Source organism: Phocoena phocoena, chromosome 8, assembly GCF_963924675.1.
Source record: "Phocoena phocoena chromosome 8, mPhoPho1.1, whole genome shotgun sequence".
Taxonomy (NCBI): domain Eukaryota; kingdom Metazoa; phylum Chordata; class Mammalia; order Artiodactyla; family Phocoenidae; genus Phocoena; species Phocoena phocoena.
Window position 1 is genome coordinate 54,311,132 of NC_089226.1, and position 19,828 is coordinate 54,330,959.

At 38.0% G+C, this 19,828-nt stretch overlaps 1 protein-coding gene across 10 annotated transcripts in view; it reads left to right on the forward strand.

Moving 5' to 3' along the window:
- The window catches only part of NARS2 (asparaginyl-tRNA synthetase 2, mitochondrial), a 135,438-nt gene extending 116,033 nt beyond the window's left edge, over window positions 1–19,405 (forward strand). For 8 of the 10 annotated variants that reach the window (XM_065881863.1, XM_065881869.1, XM_065881865.1 and 5 more), the window contains 3 exons: window positions 13,313–13,410; window positions 15,951–15,977; window positions 19,261–19,405. In XM_065881863.1, the coding sequence (XP_065737935.1) occupies window positions 13,313–13,410; window positions 15,951–15,977; window positions 19,261–19,405 (270 nt within the window). The remainder of the gene's footprint in view (window positions 1–13,312; window positions 13,411–15,950; window positions 15,978–19,260) is intronic. The other 2 variants (XM_065881864.1, XM_065881867.1) reach the window with 1 other exon arrangement.
- The last annotated feature ends 423 nt before the right edge of the window (window positions 19,406–19,828 follow it).

Consider the following 19,828-nt stretch of genomic DNA (forward strand, 5'->3'; position numbering starts at 1 on the left):
TCACTCTGCCTCAAAATCACAGATATAAAATTACATTTTAGCCACCGATTTTACGCATCCCCACTTTTCACATCAGCATTATCCAAAACCAATGAGCAACACAATTGATTTATGATTCTTACTTCCTCTTTTCCCTACCAACCCTCTGGTATAATCGTTTATGAGAAATGAATAGGCCCACAGGTTAGCAGCAAAAAAATGAGAGTGACTAGGGCGTAGATTATCCAATCTTAGATAATTCAATATTGAGCCTACACCACAAAACAGAGGCCTGTGTCTGTATCTCTTGGCTTTTGTATCACTCCACCCTATCCCACTTCCACCTCCCTTCCCCAGTACACACACATCGTGTGTTCCTCTCATAAATTCCCGAAGTAGAACACCTTTCAGTCATTCAGTTTTGCACTTCTTAAAAATACTCTGGGGCTTCCCTGGTGGCGCAGTGGTTGAGAGTCCACCTGCCAATGCAGGGGTCACGGGTTCGTGCCCCGGCCCGGGAAGATCCCACATGCCGCAGAGCGGCTAGGCCTGCACGTCCGGAGCCTGTGCTCCGCAACGGGAGAGGCCACAACAGTGAGAGGCCTGCGTACCGCAAAAAAAAAAAAAAAAAAACTCTGCTTAAAGCAGTTCTAAGAAGGAAGTTTGTAGCAATACAATCCTACCTTAAGAAACAAGAAACATCTCAAATCAACAACCTAACCTTACACCGAAAGCAGTTAGAGAAAGAAGAACAAACAAAACCCCAAAGTTAGCAGAAAGAAAGAAAGAAATAAAGATCAGATCAGAAATAAATGAAAAAGAAATGAAGGAAACGATAGCAAAGATCAATAAAACTAAAAGCTGGTTCTTTGAGAAGATAAACAAAATTGATAAACCATTATCCAGACTCATCAAGAAAAAAAGGGAGAAGACTCAGATCAATAGAATTAGAAATGAAAAAGGAGAAGTAACAACTGACACTGCAGGAATACAAAGGATCATGAGAGATTACTACAAGCAAGTATATGCCAATAAAATGAACAACCTGGAAGAACTGGACAAATTCTAAGAAACACACAACGTTCTGAGACTGAACCGGGAAGAAATAGAAAATATGAACAGACCAATCACAAGCACTGAAATTGAAACTGATTAAAAATCTTCCAATAAACAAAAGTCCAGGACCAGATGTCTTCACAGGCGAATTCTATCAAACATTTAGAGAAGAGCTAACACCTAACCTTCTCAAACTCTTCCAAAATATAGCAGAGGGAGGAATATTCCCAAACTCATTCTACAAGGCCACCATCACCCTGATACCAAAACCAGACTAAGATGTCACAAAGAAAGAAAACTACAGGCCAATATCACTGATGACCATAGATGCAAAAATTCTCAACAAAATACTAGCAAACAGAATCCAACAGCACATTAAAAGGATCATACACCATGATCAAGTGGGGTTTAACCCAGGAATGCAAGGATTCTTCAATATACGCAAATCAGTGTGATACACCATATTAACAAATTGAAGGAGAAAAACCATATGATCATCTCAATAGATGCAGAGAAAGCTTTTGACAAAATTCAGCGCCCATTTATGATAAAAACTCTCCAGAAAGTAGGCATAGAGGGAACTTTCCTCAACATAATAAAGACCATATATGACAAACCCACAGCCAACATCGTCCCCAATGGTGAAAAACTGAAAGCATTTCCACTAAGATCAGGAGCAAGACAAGGTTGCCCACTCTCACCACTCTTATTCAACCTAGTTTTGGAAGTTTTAGCCACAACAATCAGAGAAGAAAAAGAAATAAAAGAAATACAAATCGGAAAAGAAGAAGTAAAGCTGTCACTGTTTGCAGATGACATGATACTATACATAAAGAATCCTAAAGATGCTACCAGAAAACTACTAGAGCTAATCAATGAATTTGGTAAAGTAGCAGGATACAAAATTAATGCACAGAAATCTCTGGCATTCCTATACACTAATGATGAAAAATCTGAAAGTGAAATCAAGAAAACACTCCCATTTACCATTGCAACGAAAAGAATAAAATATCTAGGAATAAACCTACCTAAGGAGACTAAAGACCTGTATGCAGAAAATTACAAGACACTGATGAAAGAAATTAAAGATGATACAAATAGATGGAGAGATATACCAAGTTCTTGGATTGGAAGAATCAACAGTGTGAAAGTGACTCTACTACCCAAAGCAATCTACAGAGTCAGTGCAATCCCTATCAAACTACCACTGGCATTTTTCACAAAACTAGAACCAAAAATTTCACAATTTGTATGGAAACACAAAAGATCCCGAATAGCCAAGGCAATCTTGAGAAAGAAAAACGGAGCTGGAGGAATCAGGCTCCCTGACTTCAGACTATACTACAAAGCTACAGTAATGAAGACAGTATGGTACTGGCACAAAAACAGACATATAGATCAATGGAACAAGATAGAAGGCCCAGAGATAAACCCACGCACATATGGTCACCTTATCTTTGATAAAGGAGGCAAGAATATACAGTGGAGAAAAGACAGCCTCCTCGATAAGTTTTGCTGGGAAAACTGGACAGCTACATGTAAAAGAATGAAATTAGAACACTCCCTAACACCATACACAAAAGTAAACTCAAAATGGATTAAAGACCTAAATGTAAGGCCAGACACTATCAAACTCTCAGAGGAAAACATAGGCAGAACACTCTGACATAAATCACAGCAAGATCCTTTTTGACCCACCTCCTAGAGAAATGGAAATAAAAACAAAAATAAACAAATGGGACTTAATGAAACTTAAAAACTTTTGCACAGCAAAGGAAACCATAAACAAGACGAAAAGACAACCTTCAGAATGGGAGAAATTATTTGCAGATGAAGCACCTGACAAAGGATTAATCTCCAAAATTTACAAGCAGCTTATGCAGCTCAATATCAAAAAAATAAACAACCCAGTCCAAAAATGGGCAGAAGACCAAAATAGACATTTCTCCAAAGACAGACAGATTGCCAACAAACACATGAAAAAATGCTCAACATCACTAATCATTAGAGAAATGCAAATCAAAACTACAATGAGGTAACACCTCACACTGGTCGGCATGGCCATCATCAAAAAATCTACAAACAATAAATGCTGGAGAGGGTGTGGAGAAAAGGCAACCCTCTTGCACTGTTGGTGGGAATGTAAATTGATACAGCCACTATGGAGAACAGTATGGCAGTTCCTTAAAAAACTAAAAACAGAACTACCATACGACCCAGCAATCCCAATACTGGGTATACACCCTGAGAAAACCATAATTCAAAAAGATTCATGTACCACAATGTTCATTGCAGCTCTGTTTACAATAGCCAGGACATGGAAGCAACCTAAGTGTCCATCGACAGATGAATGGATAAAGAAGATGTGGCACATATATACAATGGAATATTACTCAGCCATAAAAAGAAACGAAATTGAGTTATTTGTAGTGAGGTGGAAGGACCTAGAGTCTGTCATACAGAGTGAAGTAAGTCAGAAAGAGAAAAACAAATCCTGTATGCTAACACATATATTTGGAATCTAAAAAAAAAATGGTCATGAAGAACCTAGGGGCAAGACAGGAATAAAGACGCAGACCTACTAGAGAATGGACTTAAGGACACGGGGAGGGGGAAGGGTAAACTGGGACAAAGTGAGAGTGTGGCATGGACATATATACACTACCAAATGTAAATTAGATAGCTAGTGGGAAGCAGCCACATAGCACAGGGAGATCAGCTCGGTGCTTTTTGACCACTTAGAGGGTTGGGATAGGGAGGGTGGGAGGGATGGAGACGCAAGAGGGAAGAGATATGGGAACATATGTATATGTATAACTGGTTCACTTTGTTATAAAGCAGAAAGTAACACACCATTGTAAAGCAGTTATACTCCAATAAAGATGTTAAAAAAAAAAATACTCTGGTTAAGGCTTTCCTTCTCTGTGAAGACTTCCCTAAGTTACCCAGTCTCCTTGAGCCTTCCTTTATTCTAGATTTCTATAGTATTTAAAGAATTAGTAAAACTGATTGCATTGATCTGTTTTTTGTAGTCTCTGTATAAGTTTTGCTTTCTCACATGAGGTTCTTTTTCAGGATGGTGAATGTTTTATAACCACCACAGTATATGCCACTCATTCCTCATCCCTCTAATGTGACTTCTATTCAGACAACTAATCATTCCCTCTCATCATACCACTGAAGCTCTGTAATAATTGTTATGTTATTAAGCCCAGCAGACTTTTTTTTTTTTAAAGAAGTCTGTCTTTTACTTCACCTCTCAGCCTTATTCATCACTATTTGTGACTTTGTTATTCTTAACACTTCCTCCTTCTTTGGCTTTTGTGACAGCATTCTCCCAGTTTTCTTCCCTTCTCAGTGGGTTATTCTTTCTCAGTCTCCTATACAGGTTCATCCTCTTCTACTAATCCACTAGATGTTGGAATTCCTCAAGCCTCCATCCTAGGTCTTCTTTTCTCTCCCCAAATGATTTCATCAGTACCCACAGCTTACTGTATATTTTCACACAATCAGAAATTTATGTTTCGAATCCAGACTTTTCCTCTGAGCTCTGGACTCATCTTATTGCTATTTACATATTGTAAAACCATCTCACACTTAACATACCCAAAACTGAACCCATGATTTCACTTCTTTTCCCCTTCTTCCACCACATTTGATTTTCTTTGAATATTCTGTGCTCATCTAATTGTGCAAGCCAGATTCCTGAGTCATCTTTGAAATCTTCCTCTCTCTCACTTCCCATACTGAAACTATTACTAAGTTCTGTCATTTTTATACTTGTAAATAAATCTCGAATCCATCTACTTTTTATTTCCACTTTTGCCTTTCTGCATTAACATACCATTATCTCTTGCCCAGACTACTTCAGTAGCCTCCTGCCTGGTCTTCCTGTATCCATTCTTTCTTCTTCTGAGTCCGTTCTCCCCATTTCAGCATGAGCTTTTAGAAAATGTAAATCTGATCATGTTCTCTCCCTTCTAAAAACCGTTCAGTGGCCTCCCATTACTCTTAGAATAAAAATCAAGATCCTTTATTTGGCCTACAAGCCCCAGTGTAGTCTGGCTGCTCCCATCTCGTGTCTTCAGATAGGCAGGACTTTCCCTTATCACAGGATCTTTGCACATAGTCTTCCCTCAATCTAGAACAGTCTTTTTCACCTAATTTTACTTACTCTTCGGATCTCTTCTCAGTAATCATTTCCCCAGAGAAACCTTCCTTGATCCTCCAGACTGAGTCAGAGACCTGTTAGACAGTACAGTGGTACCATGTTGAATTTCAGACCCAGAACTACTAACTTTTAATCCATCATAATCCTTAACACAGTTGTAATTTTACAGTTATTTGCATGACTGTTTAATTAGTGACTCTTTTCTCTATGCCAAAGGACTTGAGGACCTTTTTTTCACTTATCAGTGTATCCTAGTGCCTAGTATAATGCCTGGGATATAGCAGGCACCTGATGTCTATTTGGTGATGTGTAGGTGGGTGGATGAATGGATGGATGAATCAAGCCCAACACAGTTTTAGACCCATAGTGGAGAAGTAGTGAGAAAGTGACATGATTTACTAAGGAAGTTCCTGGGAAGCTAAAGAGCAGCTTTTACTCAAATTTTTTTGAGTGATGGCAACGTGGCATATAGGAAAGTCCAGGAGCTTTAGAATTAGGTTTTTTTTTTTTTTTTTTTTTTTTTGTGGTACGCGGGCCTCTCACCGCTGGGGCCTCTCCCGTTGCACAGGCTCCGGACGCACAGGCTCAGCGGCCATGGCTCACAGGCCCAGCCGCTCCGCGGCATGTGGGATCTTCCCAGACCGGGGCACGAACCTGTGTCCCCTGCATTGGCAGGCGGACGCTCAACCACTGCGCCACCAGGGAAGCCCAGTCCAGGAGCTTTAGAATCAGGCACTCTTGGTTTCAGGTCTCAGGTCTTTGTGTTATAAACTATGTGATCTTAGATAAACCACCTAATTTCTTTGAGTCTTATTTTCCCATCTGTAAAAATAAGATGATAATATTTTCCAGGATTATGGGGATTGAATTAACCCATAGTTAATAATATATGAAAAGTACACAGCCTAGTGTTTGAGGTGGTAGGTAGTCAATAAGTGTGAAGTCCCCTTTCCTTCTAAATTTTGATAAAATCTTTATTGTGTTACAGCCCAGTAACATTAAAATGTGTGTGTGTTGCGGTGGGGGATGCCACATCATAACGTGCCATTATATAAGATTCCTTAAAAGGCAGTTCTCTCGTAGACCGCAGTCACAGATAGTACCTTTAGAAGTACCGGGAGGCCTTCATTATGACGAGTCTCTCTATCTTTTTTTAAATTTATTTATTTTATTTATTTATTTATTTTTGGCTGTGTTGGGTCTTCGTTGCTGCACGCGGGCTTCCTCTAGTTGCAGCGAGCGGGGGCTACTCTTTGTTGCAGTGCACGGGCTTCTCGTTGCAATGGCTTCTCTTGTTGTGGAGCATGGGCTCTAGGTGCACAGGCTTCAGTCGTTGCGGCACACGGCTCAGTAGTTGTGGCACGTGTGCTCAGTAGTTGTGGCTCACGGTCTCTAGAGCACAGGCTCAGTAGTTGTGGTGCACGGACTTAGTTGCTCTGTGGCATGTGGGATCTTCCCAGCCCAGGGCTCGAACCCGTGTCCCCTGCATTGGCAGGTGGATTCTTAACCACTGCACCACCAGGGAAGTCGCAAGTCTCTCTAATAATGCGGTCTCACAGCCTGAAACCTGAAGGCATTATAATAAACTTTAGTGTACTTTTGTAATTTATGCAGTGCTATAGCTTATAGCTTCTCAGAGCTAATTTATTAAAATATAATTTACTTAATTTACAACATTGATTCATAAGCAACCTAGATTTCTTTTCAACCAACCTCTATTAATATAAAGTGTCTGCTTCCATCCCTACTTTATTTTTTCCAGTGGCGAATGAACAGGCTTTGGGTCAGCTAACTAAATTCTGTGTTTCTTTTAGTAGGGGTGCAATAATGGGTTATGAGTAGGGTTGCAAGAGTTTCTGCAAAGGGTGCAATTCAATCTAAAAAAATTAAAACAGGTGTGTTTCACAGTTGCCTTCTTTAGAAAATCAAGAGAGAAGTATAGGGGAATGTGTAACATATGCTTGTAACATTTGGCCAGAGGTTATGAATAGTAATATGGTATATTTTTACAGGTATAGTTTCTTTTTCTTTCTTTCTTTCCCTCACCCCGTCCAAAAAATAATAATATTAATAATGGTATGCAGCATGTAATGGTGAAAAGTACACTGGACTAAGAAGTTACTAGTGCCGGGTTTGAAAGCCACCTCTCTTACTAGTTATGTTTATGGCCTTAGGCAAGTTTCTCCAATCTCTGAGCCTCAATTTCTCCCTCCATAAAATCAGAGAATTGGATTAAATGACCTACAATGTACTAACCAGCTCTAAAATTCTCTGATCTCAGGTAGCCTAAGTCTTTGCTCATTTGGATATATAAGAATAACTTGTAAATTATCAAACATATTTGATCATTTGAAGGGGACAGATCATGGGCCTAAATAAAATGAATCTAAGCAAACATGCAAAATGCTATATGCCCCTGAATTTGGGTCCTGCATAAGTCCTCCAAAGGCAGGTGGCAAATATTCATTTAGGGTATTGGCTTCACAGAGAAGCCATGTGTGATTATGAAAAGTGACTGCCCAACAGTCCCTGATAGGATGCCAAGATCACCGGGTAATGTTCTAATTTTTTAAATTTTACCAGTATTACTTAGTAAATCATAAAAATTAAAGCATTAGTGGGCACTCAGTAAAGTACATATTGCGAAGTCAACTTGGAAGGAAGAGTACTCAACCAAGGGGTATCCAATGAATTTCCCTGAGCTTGGGGCTAATTAACCGACCTGCATCAAAATAACTTGAGCCTCAAACCAACAGAAATAGTTATGAAGGGAATTTCCAATTTTGCCCATATCTAGGACTAATGACTATCCTGGGAATTTATGTCGAAGTAGAAAGTATGCATTTCAGTCCATCTAAAATGCTCCCAGACTAGCCATTTTACTATCCAAAGGCCATTTTCATTCCTTGCTACATGTAGCCCATCTGCATCTTCACACTGTCACATCTGGAAGGCTCTCTTTCCTAGCTGCACCTCATTGCTTTTAGGGGCCAGATACTATCTGTATCAGCAGTTAGAGCAAAAGCTCATAGAGGCTTAAACCACAAATTTATTTCCTGTGATTTGTGAAACAGTCTTCTTCCTTTGATAATAGTACATAATATTACTCCATTGTTGGTAGCACCTGTGAGAAACTGAATAGGGAGGTGTTCGGTTTCTGTTTTTCATCAATATTTAAAAATAGGTAGCAGAAGATGGGACATTAAACTTTTTTCCCCTCTTTGAAGTTAGCATAGAAGAGGTTAAATATTAAAGGCCTTGTTCCTATCTAGCCTGTTCATTTTTTAATTCAAGGGCTGAGTTTTCTTTTCAGTACATTATTGGAATCAAAGAGTAGGAGTCAAAAGGGAGCATCATAAATAGAGACCAGGGCTGTTCAGCTTAAATACCAACACACACTATTTCTAGACAGCATGCTGCTGTAGCTGTGTGACTTAAGCAAAATCAAAACTCATACACAGTGGAGGAAGATGTGCCAGACAGCATTCTGGCCTAGAAGATGTGCCCAAAGTGGAATAAGTTTTAAGACTAAAGAAGTTAGTGAAGGGTGTAGTAAAAATATTTGTAGCTTAAAAAAAAAAAAAAAATATATATATATATATATATATATATATATATAATTTGTAGCCTTCATTGAGAACTGTGTAGGAGAGTGAGAGGACAGCAGAACTAAAGTCCTTCTATTTATTTCAAGTCTCCCAAAGATGCACAGGAACACAGTGGAGATTTTAAGTGAAATTTGGTCAGCTTTGAATTAAGAGGACATTTCCCTGTGCAGCCTGTGGATTCTCACTTCCTCATCAAGGGCAGGATTGCTCAGCCCCTGGCTCTTTAAGCTGGCTTTAGACTCCTGTAAACCACAGTCCTGCCAGCCCATCTTGGCAAACTAATCACCTGCTAATGATCTGGGCAACTTGCTTGTTTTCAGCCTTTTGCACTCTAACTGCCTTACCACCCGTCACTTGGCAAACACACAACCAAGTTTTTCTCATTACTTCTCAAGAAATGTGTGTGAGTCGCTCCACATTTTGTACTTTGTTCACCCCTATGTCATGATTTGTATTATATCTGTATGTGCCTTTTACCTCCCCTAGAGCCCTGGAGAAACAGGCAGTTTCTGTAGTAATTAGCCCAGTAGTTACCAGGTGGAGACACAGATAGAAGAATCCTATCTGGAATCTCAGCCTTAACTAAGAAGTGTGGAAATTGAGGGGATTGTTACAGTGATCTTTAGGGAATGCAGTCTTTTTTTATATCATATCAAAGAAAGTGCCACTCTGTGTCTACTGATGTAAATGTCATTATTTATATTTGAGGAATACTTTACTATACTATAGGTTCTCAGAAAGTGTGCAGAACCTCTAGGTAGATTGGAAGATCTCATTATAAAAGGAAAGCAGGATGTAAACAGATCTGATATTGTTGAAGGGAAACCTAAAGTAACAGAAAAGAGAAGAAGATTATATGTAGGAAGAGAGGAGAAGAAGGCCTTTGTGGGCCTTTCTTCACCAAGAGGTAAATCTATCCTTCATAAAAAAGAAATAGTAACCTGTAGTCATGGAACATTGGTGAGGCATTAAGTGGAATGCCTTACTTAAAAGGTACACAGCTCCTAAGAGGGGAAGCAACTTTACTCTCCATGTCAAGAAAACATACAGGAAATTCTCCTGCCTGAGAGTGTGAATTTTCAGACCATCCAGACAAAGAAAGGACATAGATGAGGATGTCTTCCTTCTGCATGTCACAAAATTGGTAGTGATGTGGGACTTCATCTTCTAAACTTTTTATTCAACTAAAATAGACTATTTGGTAAGTTCTTTCCTACTGATAAGTTCCTTTCCCAGAGTACAGAGGAAGGAAATAGGGGAACTGCTATTCTGACCTGAATTCTAATTAACAATGAGAAATTGGTTGGGAAAGTGGAAGTGGAAGAGCCCAAGTAGGTGGGGGGAAAAGCTACCTGGTAAATTGTTTTATTATACATAAATGGTTGCCGCTCCGCCCTCGGGAGGTGGGGGCAGGGGTATTTACTTCCCTGCCCCATTGACATGAGCTTCGTGACTTGCATGTGGCTTACATTGGCCAAGAATTGGGAGCAAACATGACCTATATACATTACTTCTGGACAAATGCTTTTACTACATTCTCATCGTGCTCTTTTTTCCCATCGGCCACAAGATCAGCAATACCTCAGAAAGAAGCCTTTTTTATCGTTTCAAGCCAGGATGGACATGCAGCATAAGTTTTAAAAATCCAATTCATTGATGTAAAGCAGTGTTTCTCAATCGGGTTATTTTGTTTCCCCCTTACCCCCACCCAGGAGACATTCAGCAATGTCTGGAGACTTTTTTGGTTGTCATAACTAGGGGAGTATAACTGTTGGGAGATAGAGGGAAATCAAATATTAGTACAAGGGAGGTTTGTAATCAAAGATAAATATGAGTCTTACACTCCTCTAAAGATAGCGTTAAAAAACCTAAGGTCCAAAGTTGACATAATTTAGACCTGCAAAAAATGCTAAGATCCAAAAAGGGTTTCTGCTTGTTTTAGCTGTGTTAGCAGCAGGACCAAGCAAGAAATGGATCTTGTTGGATGCATCAGGGCTTGCCTCACTTCCTCATCACTGGCCACCAGCCTCTGCTGGACTGCCTACTTCTTATTCTTCCTCAATAGCTGATTCCTCAGCATTTTGTTTTCTTTTGAGGCAGTGGACTTTTTTAGTTCTGGCTCTTAAAGCTTTGCATGTACTTGCAGTGCCGGAATCAATCTCTGTACACCTTTGTACCTTGGAGTTGCCCTTACTTCAGAAACGTTGAAATGATAGATTTTGAATATACCTGTCCTTTCTGACAGAGCTACACAAGGATGGAATGCTATATTTCAGGGGTCTTGATTCCCTTAAATAGTTTTGTTAAGTTTATTAATATTAATATAGTACATTAAATGTTAGTAAACAATTAGTGTAATTATATTAAATATTTGCTTAAATATTTTTAAGCAAAGGCCAGAGAGCCACTTGGCTGTCTGTCCTCTTCCAACCCTGATTGCCTGTAACTCCAAATTTAAAACTCCGGATTGACGTTAAGAACAAATTTTTCATCATGTGTCTCTTAGCTCCTAGCATATTTTAGCCATGTCTAAAAGCAGTATACTAGTAAATAATGATACCTGTCCTTCTGTGGCCATAAAAACTCCCTTGATCTTCTCCTTTCTCTGAGAAAAGAAGGGGTAACTGCAGGGTCCTGATTGGAGTCCAGCTCTATTAATTGTATAGCCTATGAAAATTTGCTCTTCACATTAGTAAAGCTCTCTTGTTTACCTAGCCAAAGCTGTGTGTTTCATTACCTACTATCCTGTCTGAGTCACCAAATCCACATTCTAAAATACTTGCCTGTTCATTTTAGGTCTTCCAGGTTCATAGAAGAATAACTAAAATGTAGTCAACCAGCAGTGGTAGCGTGAAAAAGGCATGTTTGTACACTTACTCCTCACGAGCTTATTGAGTGGTAGGAGATTCTGTAAAAGTAGAAACCATTAGTAAATTTCCATTTGCTCTCACTTTGATTCAGCTGATGGATGAAAATCATGTCTCGTGTTTTCTCTTTATGATAGTACTGAGGATTTTGTAGCATTTGGTACACATTCTTAAATTATTACATTCTTTATTAATCTTAATTATTTATAAACTAGATATCAGTCAAAAATTCTGAAATCAGGAAACAGGAGAATGGCTTAATAGTAAAGTAAGGCAGAGTTTAAGAAAAGAGTTCATAATATAACGTGACATTTAAAGCTTAAGTGTTTTATGTGTTATTAAATGTGTTTTATGGGTTCCTCATTTTTCATTTGTAAAATAAATCTTTCTGAGTTTTGTGCCTTCAGATTCTTGGCCCTAAAAATGTCTGCCTGGTCCCCCTTTGTTCCCCCCACCCCAAGAAAAGAATTGCTAAGTCACAATATAATATAGACAGCAAATAAACATTCTCAAAAAGTAAATATTACTAGTAAGTGAAGAGATACAAATTAAAACATCAAGCTACCATTTTCCCCTACTAAAAAAATTTTGTTGTTTTATTATGAAAGTGTAACACACCTCTATTGCAGAAAATAAGAAAATACAAATAACATCCTGTGCGTTGATTTTTTTTTTTTTTTTTTTTTTTTTTGCATCTCTGATGATTTTGTTAGAACTAGTTCCTAGAACTCCTGTTGCTGAGTCGAAGCATATTGCATTTTTAAGGCTTTGATTATCTTTTGCCAAGTTGCTCACCAGAAAGGTTGTATCAGATGTACGAGAGTATTGGTCTATGCATTCTCTAATCCATATTGTTTATGTTGTTTATCTTCACCATTTTGATAACTCCGAAGCGATATCTCTTTGTTTTAATTTGATTAATGATCAGAACATATTTTACATGTCCTAACATACTTCAAATTAAAGAAAAACTTCAATGCCACATTATTTATAAGAGAAAAGACAGACACACTGTCACACACACACACACACACCCCTAAATGTTCAACAAAAGGAAAGAAGTTAAATAAACTTAAATAAACTATGATACTTCTAAACAATAAACGGTGAAGCTGTTAAAACATTAAGTATGCAAAGTATTTTTACTGACATAGGAAAAATATTTATTGAATAATATTGGCTAAGACAATTAGAATGGTAAATTTTACATGTAATTTGATCTCTGCTATACTCTTTAAACATATAAGAAGAAAAACCTGAAAGAAAATATGCCAACATGTAATTGCTTCTGCATGCTAGTAGGTGTTTTTTAATATTTCATAATTTTTAATACTTCCCACATTTTTATAATTAACATTTGTCTCACATTTGTGCAGAAAACACATTTTTGTTAAGTATACTGCATAAATGGTGCCAGAGGGGAAACTATCCACCTGCATTCTGTATTCTAAAGATAATATTAAACATTTGGTATTAAAACAGGGGACATGAACAGGTAACATAAATAAGATTCTGGTAAGCAGTTAAATAGCCAGTTGTCAAAATGTTAAACGTTCCACTTGCTTCAGAAGCTGACAGTTGTTGGAATGCTCTGAAAACGGAATGTTGTTTATGAGTTTTTTCCTTTTTAGGTTGCTGCTGTTGATCTTCTGGTTCCTGGAGTTGGAGAACTCTTTGGGGGAAGCCTCAGAGAAGAACGGTACCATTTCTTAGAGCAGCGATTGGCCAGGTATTGGTGAGACGTAGAAGAAACAGAATTCAGAAATTGGGGATGGGGCACTCAAAGGCAGTCATGGCAAACTAACAGAGAATAGCGCATGGGCCGTAGCTCCTGACAGACTTGGATCTCAGATTCTGTGTGACCTTGAGCAAGTTGTTACTTAACCTCTCTGAGCTTCTCTTTCTGAAAGACTAGAACTATTATATGAAACAATGATTTTTTGCCACTATTTGTATCTATCTCTCCTTATGGAAATAGCTTTTTTAAAAGTTAATGATAGAGCTTCCCTGGTGGCACAGTGGTTGAGAGTCCGCCTGCCGATGCAGGGGACACGGTGTTCGTGCCCTGGTCCGGGAAGATCCCACATGCCGCAGAGCAGCTGGGCACGTGAGCCGTGGCCAGTGAGCCTGCGTGTCCGGAGCCTGTGCTCTGCAACGGGAGAGGCCACAACAGTGAGAGGCCCGCACACCGCAAAAAAAAAAAAAAAGAAAGAAAAAAAAGTTAATGATAGAGGGGTTTCCCTGGTGGTGCAGTGGTTAAGAATCCGCCTGCCGATGCAGGGGACACAGGTTTGAGCTCTGGTCCGGGAAGATCCCACATGCCACAGAGCAGCTAAGCCCATGTGACACAACTACTGAGCCTGTGCTCTAGAGCCCGTGTGCCACAACTACTGAAGCCCACGCACCTAGAGCCCATGCTTCTCAACAAGAGAAGCCACCACAAAGAGAGAAGCCCGCACACCACAACAAAGAGTAGCCCTTGCTTGCCGCAACTAGAGAAAGCCCATGTGCAGCAACGAAGACCCAACACTGCCAAAAATAAATTAATTAATTAAATAAATTTTTTAAAAAAAGTTAACGATAGAAAAGGAAAATTTTCCCCCTTAAAGTTTGTTCTTCACTTTGTGTGTGTGTGTGTGTGTGTGTGTGTTTAACACTAAATTATGATTGGCAGACTCCTACAGGGCATAAGGACAGGCTCTGAACCAGGGAAAGGATAAAGATGGAGGGAGAAAGAAACTAAAAGTATCCACTAAGCTAGAATTTAGAATAAGCAGTTTTCCCTTCCTCAGGTTTTCTACTATGTAAGCATCTTGATTTAGGTATTTGAATAACTTTATTTTAACTCACTGTTTGAGACCTGGGAAATGTATCCATAAACACCAGAAAATGTTTTGGAGATGAGGAGGAGGGAATCATGTTTCTAATCGAACCACCACTCCTGTATATGCATGGTCTGCCAACAACCCACAATGACTTCCTAAACGAACCAAGGTTATAAACCTCTGTTTTCCATGGTTTCCACTTTTACTGTGTCAGACTATTTTAAAAAATGACTTTCCCATGTTGAAGGCTTAATCTTTCTCTCCAGATAATACTAAGTTTCACAGTAACCTGGAAAAGTCATGATTGTTTGACATGTTTATTAAATTAGCCATTTGTTAAGGCCTTCTTTTCCTAAAGGAGAAATGCTTAAAAAGTTGTTGATTTTCCAAGATCCTAACCTATGAATCTGTTGAGTAACTTGGTTTTGTAATCCCAGTCATTTGAACGGCTCTGTTTGGTTAGCGTCCAGAAGAAAGGGGGTAAATATGTTCTGGGAGGACTCTTTTATCGCATAGACTACTAACTCCTTAGTATTACTATAGTGTTAAAAGGTCCTGGAAAAATCGTGGAATTGAAGTGATGGTAAAACTCCTTAGATGGAAAGAATTTGAAGATTTTCTGTTTTTTTTAAAAGCACAATAAAAATCACACATGGCAAGGAACTTCATCTGTTGAAAGATTAATTGGTCTGTTTTCTTTGCTTGCTTCCTTCCTTCAGGAAACCTTTCCTCATAACATTAAATGTTTTACCTAATATCTGATAATATCCAAATTTGTCTTTCCTAATGAAGTGGATATATGTGTTTACCTGTCTCAGAGATCTGTCTGTGACTTCTGTTCATGTTTTTCATATTTTTGTATATTTGAATTTTTCATAATCTTGATCACTTTGAGGTACACAGTGGTCCCGAACACTTGTAAGGGCTGAAACTAAATTTCATGAGTACTAAGAGCTTTAAGTTTTATTAACATTTCTCACGTTGGCAAAAACCAATTTGCAGCCATATTATGAAGGCAGCCTCAGAATCTGTATTATTGTTTTAATATTGTGGAAAGAAAATTGTGTCTCTCCATCACTTGTCTGTGTGTGCCTTTCAACAACCCTATATAGTAGTAATAGTACTTTTCTATGTCACAGGATGATAAATTTATCTCAAATGAAGCCCTTCTTTTGGGCTCTGGACCATACTTTCCTTCTATAGCATTTATTATTTGATAATACCTTGGACTATTGGTTTTCTTACTATTGGTTATCCTACCTTTCTTACCACCTAATAAAGGCTCGGCTTCTTAACTGCATTGCATGTTATTTAAGAGCACAGGTTTTGGTGTGTACTTCTTTATAAAGAGCACTGTGCACACAACCCAGAATAAATGTTTGGTGATTAGTATATTTATCTTATTGCCATTCTCTGAAATAATTTTGTTGTTTTCCTTTTACAGGTCAGGACTGACAGAAGCCTACCAATGGTGAGAATGTGACCCCTGATGACTCTTATTCTAGCTGTGGGTCTGAGTGTTAAATAGTTTTCACTTGTATTTCCAGGGTGCTATAGAAGAGTGTTAAAACAATGAACAGGTTCTCAGATTATTTACTGCCTTTGTGTCTTTGAAAAGTAGTAATAATAATGTCTGTCATTTATTTATTACCTATTGTGTGCCAGATAACTGTGTTAAAATTTTGATGTATATTGTCTCGTGTAATCATCACAACACCCTGTTAGTAAGGTACTATTCTTATTCTCTTTTTATTATCCCTCCAGGCCTGAGGCCTAGAGATGTTAACTAACTTAAGCAGGAGCACACAGTTAGAAGCATAGAGCTGGGACTTTGTTCCTAACCATCATGCTTCATTTTCTCTATGTGTGAAATTAGGAGCTTGAGCTAAGTGGTCCCTGAGGTCTCCACCAACTGTAGAGATCTAAGCTGCTTAGGGAAGATCATCTGTCTGCATTCCTAAGTTGTTCTGGTGTTCTTTATGCAGACCCTTTCTTCAAGTACTTTACAGTATGTACAAAGTATTTATTTATTTATATTTGTGTAATAAGATTCTTTCAGGATCTTAGTATAATAATATCAACAAAATTATTAATTCCTTTGCTGTCCTCAGGAGAAGGAAACGTTAAATTACACACTTGCCTTTTCGTAATGAAGGAGCTAGATTTCAGAGATGCAAAAAAGCCTAAAATTGGGTTCAAGTAATGGCCCTAGATTGCTTCATTATTTATCAGTAATGAACTTTGGCATATTTAATCTCTCTTGAGTCTTGGTTTTCTTGGCCATAAAATGGAATAATAATATCTACTTCACAGGGTTATTGTTAGGATGAAAGGAAACAATACAGGTTAAGTATCTACACAGAGTAGAAGCTTAGTTAAGTTTCCGTCCCCCTTTCCTTCTTTTGTTCTCAGTCTTGCTATTAGGTAGATGAGCCTGATTGTCACGCTTATGCATTTTACCTCAGTTTCTTTCTGTCTACAAGGTAATATTCATAGTGTATAAAAACTAGTTATATATAAATCTTAATTATTGGTTTAGACCTTCTCTGGTCTTTATTAATCATTTCAATACTACTCTTTCCCAACTAAAGTTTTCAAACTCCTAACATCTCCAAATATAAATATTTATTATTTTGTTAATAAAAGAGACAGCAGGCTCAAAATGGAGTCACTTGTACTAAGCTCACATCACCAAACTGAGACTTAATACCTAACTTAATTATAGTTTTGACATCACCCAGGAGTGGAATCTTGAACCAGGGAATCTAAAATTACCTGGTCAACACTGGTGAGGTAATCTGCCTGATAGACCCCTGCCATCTCCTAAAGGAAGGTGACCTTGCCTGAAACCACCCACTCTTTGCTAGTAATTTCCTTGTCCTACCCCCTTTTGCCTATAATCATTCTGTAGAGCTCTTCGGAGCTCTTTTCTATTGCTAGATGGGATACAGCCTGATTCATGAATCACTGAATAAAGCCAATTAAGATCTTAAAAATTTACTCACTTGAATTTTATTTTTTTAACAGTTGGAATCTGCTTCCTTTTGTATGATAATCATAGCATTTTAAGGCAGAAAGGACCTTAAAAATCTCCAAGTCTGTGATCTCTGCTAGTGTTCTACCACACTGTGAATAGCCACCCCAGGTGTCTTTTAAGAATTTTCTCACTTCCTGTTTCTACACGCCACATGCAAATAATCTGTAACTAGTTCCATAATTTTTGTACCATCTCTTCTAAAATCTGGCTACCCTAGAATCAATATAACAACAATCAAATAAAGATTCTTTTGAAAACTTGTTTTTAGAAGTAGATTTTTCCATCTGTCAAAGCAAAGGCAAGAAAAATGCTAAAGACAGAATCCCTCTTCTGAATTCAGTTTCCAGGCATTTATGCCAGTGTTTTGACATAGATGTATGAGAAATTTAAAGCCAGCTAAAGCTAGATACTGGACTTCTGGCAGCCGACTCAGATCCTGCAGGTGTTTGTGGCAGGTGGTTTGACATGCCCTTCATCTCATTTTCTCACTAAATCAAAGTGTATTCTGCCCCCATGCCTTATGAACTTAAAGTTAATTCAGCTACCAAACATTTCAATTACTCAAGACTGTGTTCCTTCCATTATTCCTGATAGTTCTTAAATACTAACTCCTGTCTTATTGATCGCTCACTTGGTTGTAACTCACCTAGTTGCAATTTGTGTTTTATTTTAGAAAGAGACGTACTTACTCTTAATTGCCTAAAATACCAATACATGTAGGCATTGTTATTAATAGTGGGGAAAAAGGTTATAGTCTTTATCCTCGAGGAGCCGTATGACTACCAGCTGTGGTGTTTAAGTTTTATGCTGTATTTTTGTATATTTTACAAATCATTCAAGAAACTATAAACTTATTTTAATCAATATTGTATAATTCAAGAATTCCCACCATTAAATGACAATAAAAATAGTTATAGAGTCTTCCTCCTTCTCTTCCTTTCCTAAAATAACTTTATCCCAGGCTGGTGTATTAGAATCCGAGTTTGAATCATGAACATACCATTTTCTAGCATGTAGTCTTATGTGGGAATAGAATGTGCAAGGATGGGCTTCAGAGGCTGTGTAGCCTTTCAGAAAAATGACTCTGGACATCTTCTGCTAGGCTTAAAGCAGAGAAGTCAAAGTTTTTCTTCACTCCAGTGCTCAAGAGTATATTTTTATGCCTTCAAACAATAAATCATCATATAGTGAGCATCTGTTCCCAGACAGTCACTGGAGATAAAGGTTGGCTAAGATGCAGTTCCTGCCCTTGATGTAGCTTACAGTCTAGTCTAGTAGGGGGTCTCTTTTTGTAATACATCAGGCAAAACTCTTCACCCTTCTCTGTGTATTGAACAATATAATTTTGGTAAGGAAAAACAAGAACATTATATAGATATACCAAGACATAGAAGAGGAATATATTTAAAGAAAAATAAGTTATGAGAAATTTTCCTGTAGCCTCATGAGACAAGTTTTCTGTATATAAGCATCTAACAAACTTTAAAGAATAAGGATCAAGTGACCAAAGCCCATGAATGCATGACAGGATATGCTGCTGTTTGCCTGGGTAATCTTGGACAGATCACTTTAACTTCTCTGTAAAAAGACTGGTCTACTGCAGTGATGTGACGATAACAAATGATTGCAAAAAACTTTTGAAACATAAAATTCTGTCATAACATCTGATCTTAAATGAAGCAATTATAGGTAATGATTCTCTGTTTTTCAAAATTAGGTATCTGGACCTCCGTCGATTTGGATCTGTGCCACATGGAGGTTTTGGGATGGGATTTGAACGCTATCTGCAGTGCATCTTGGGAATTGACAATATCAAAGATGTTATCCCTTTTCCAAGATTTACTCATTCGTGTCTTTTGTAGCTGAAGACTGCTTAAGGAAAACCACCCTGTGCCAGAGGTACTGCACATGAATATACATACAGGAGAATGCATGTTTGAACTGTAGAAATGCAGAAGTTTTCAATATGTAATTGTCATGCCAGAAGATACATGAAAGATACATGTGATCATGATTTTCATTGAAAGTTGAAGGCATTTCATGGAAAGATGAACTCCATCAAGAAGAGGTACTTATAGCAGGTAGAATCTCAAAGCTATTGTGTCAATTAAGAAAAAAATGAAGAAATTGAACTAGATGATCTCAAAGGTCCTTTCAAACTCTAGGACAGGATGAAATTGTGTATTTTACTTTTTCAAGATTTTTTTTTTGATGTGGACCATGTTTTTAAAGTCTTTATTGAATTTGTTACAATATTGCTTCAGTTCTGTGCTTTGACCGCAGGC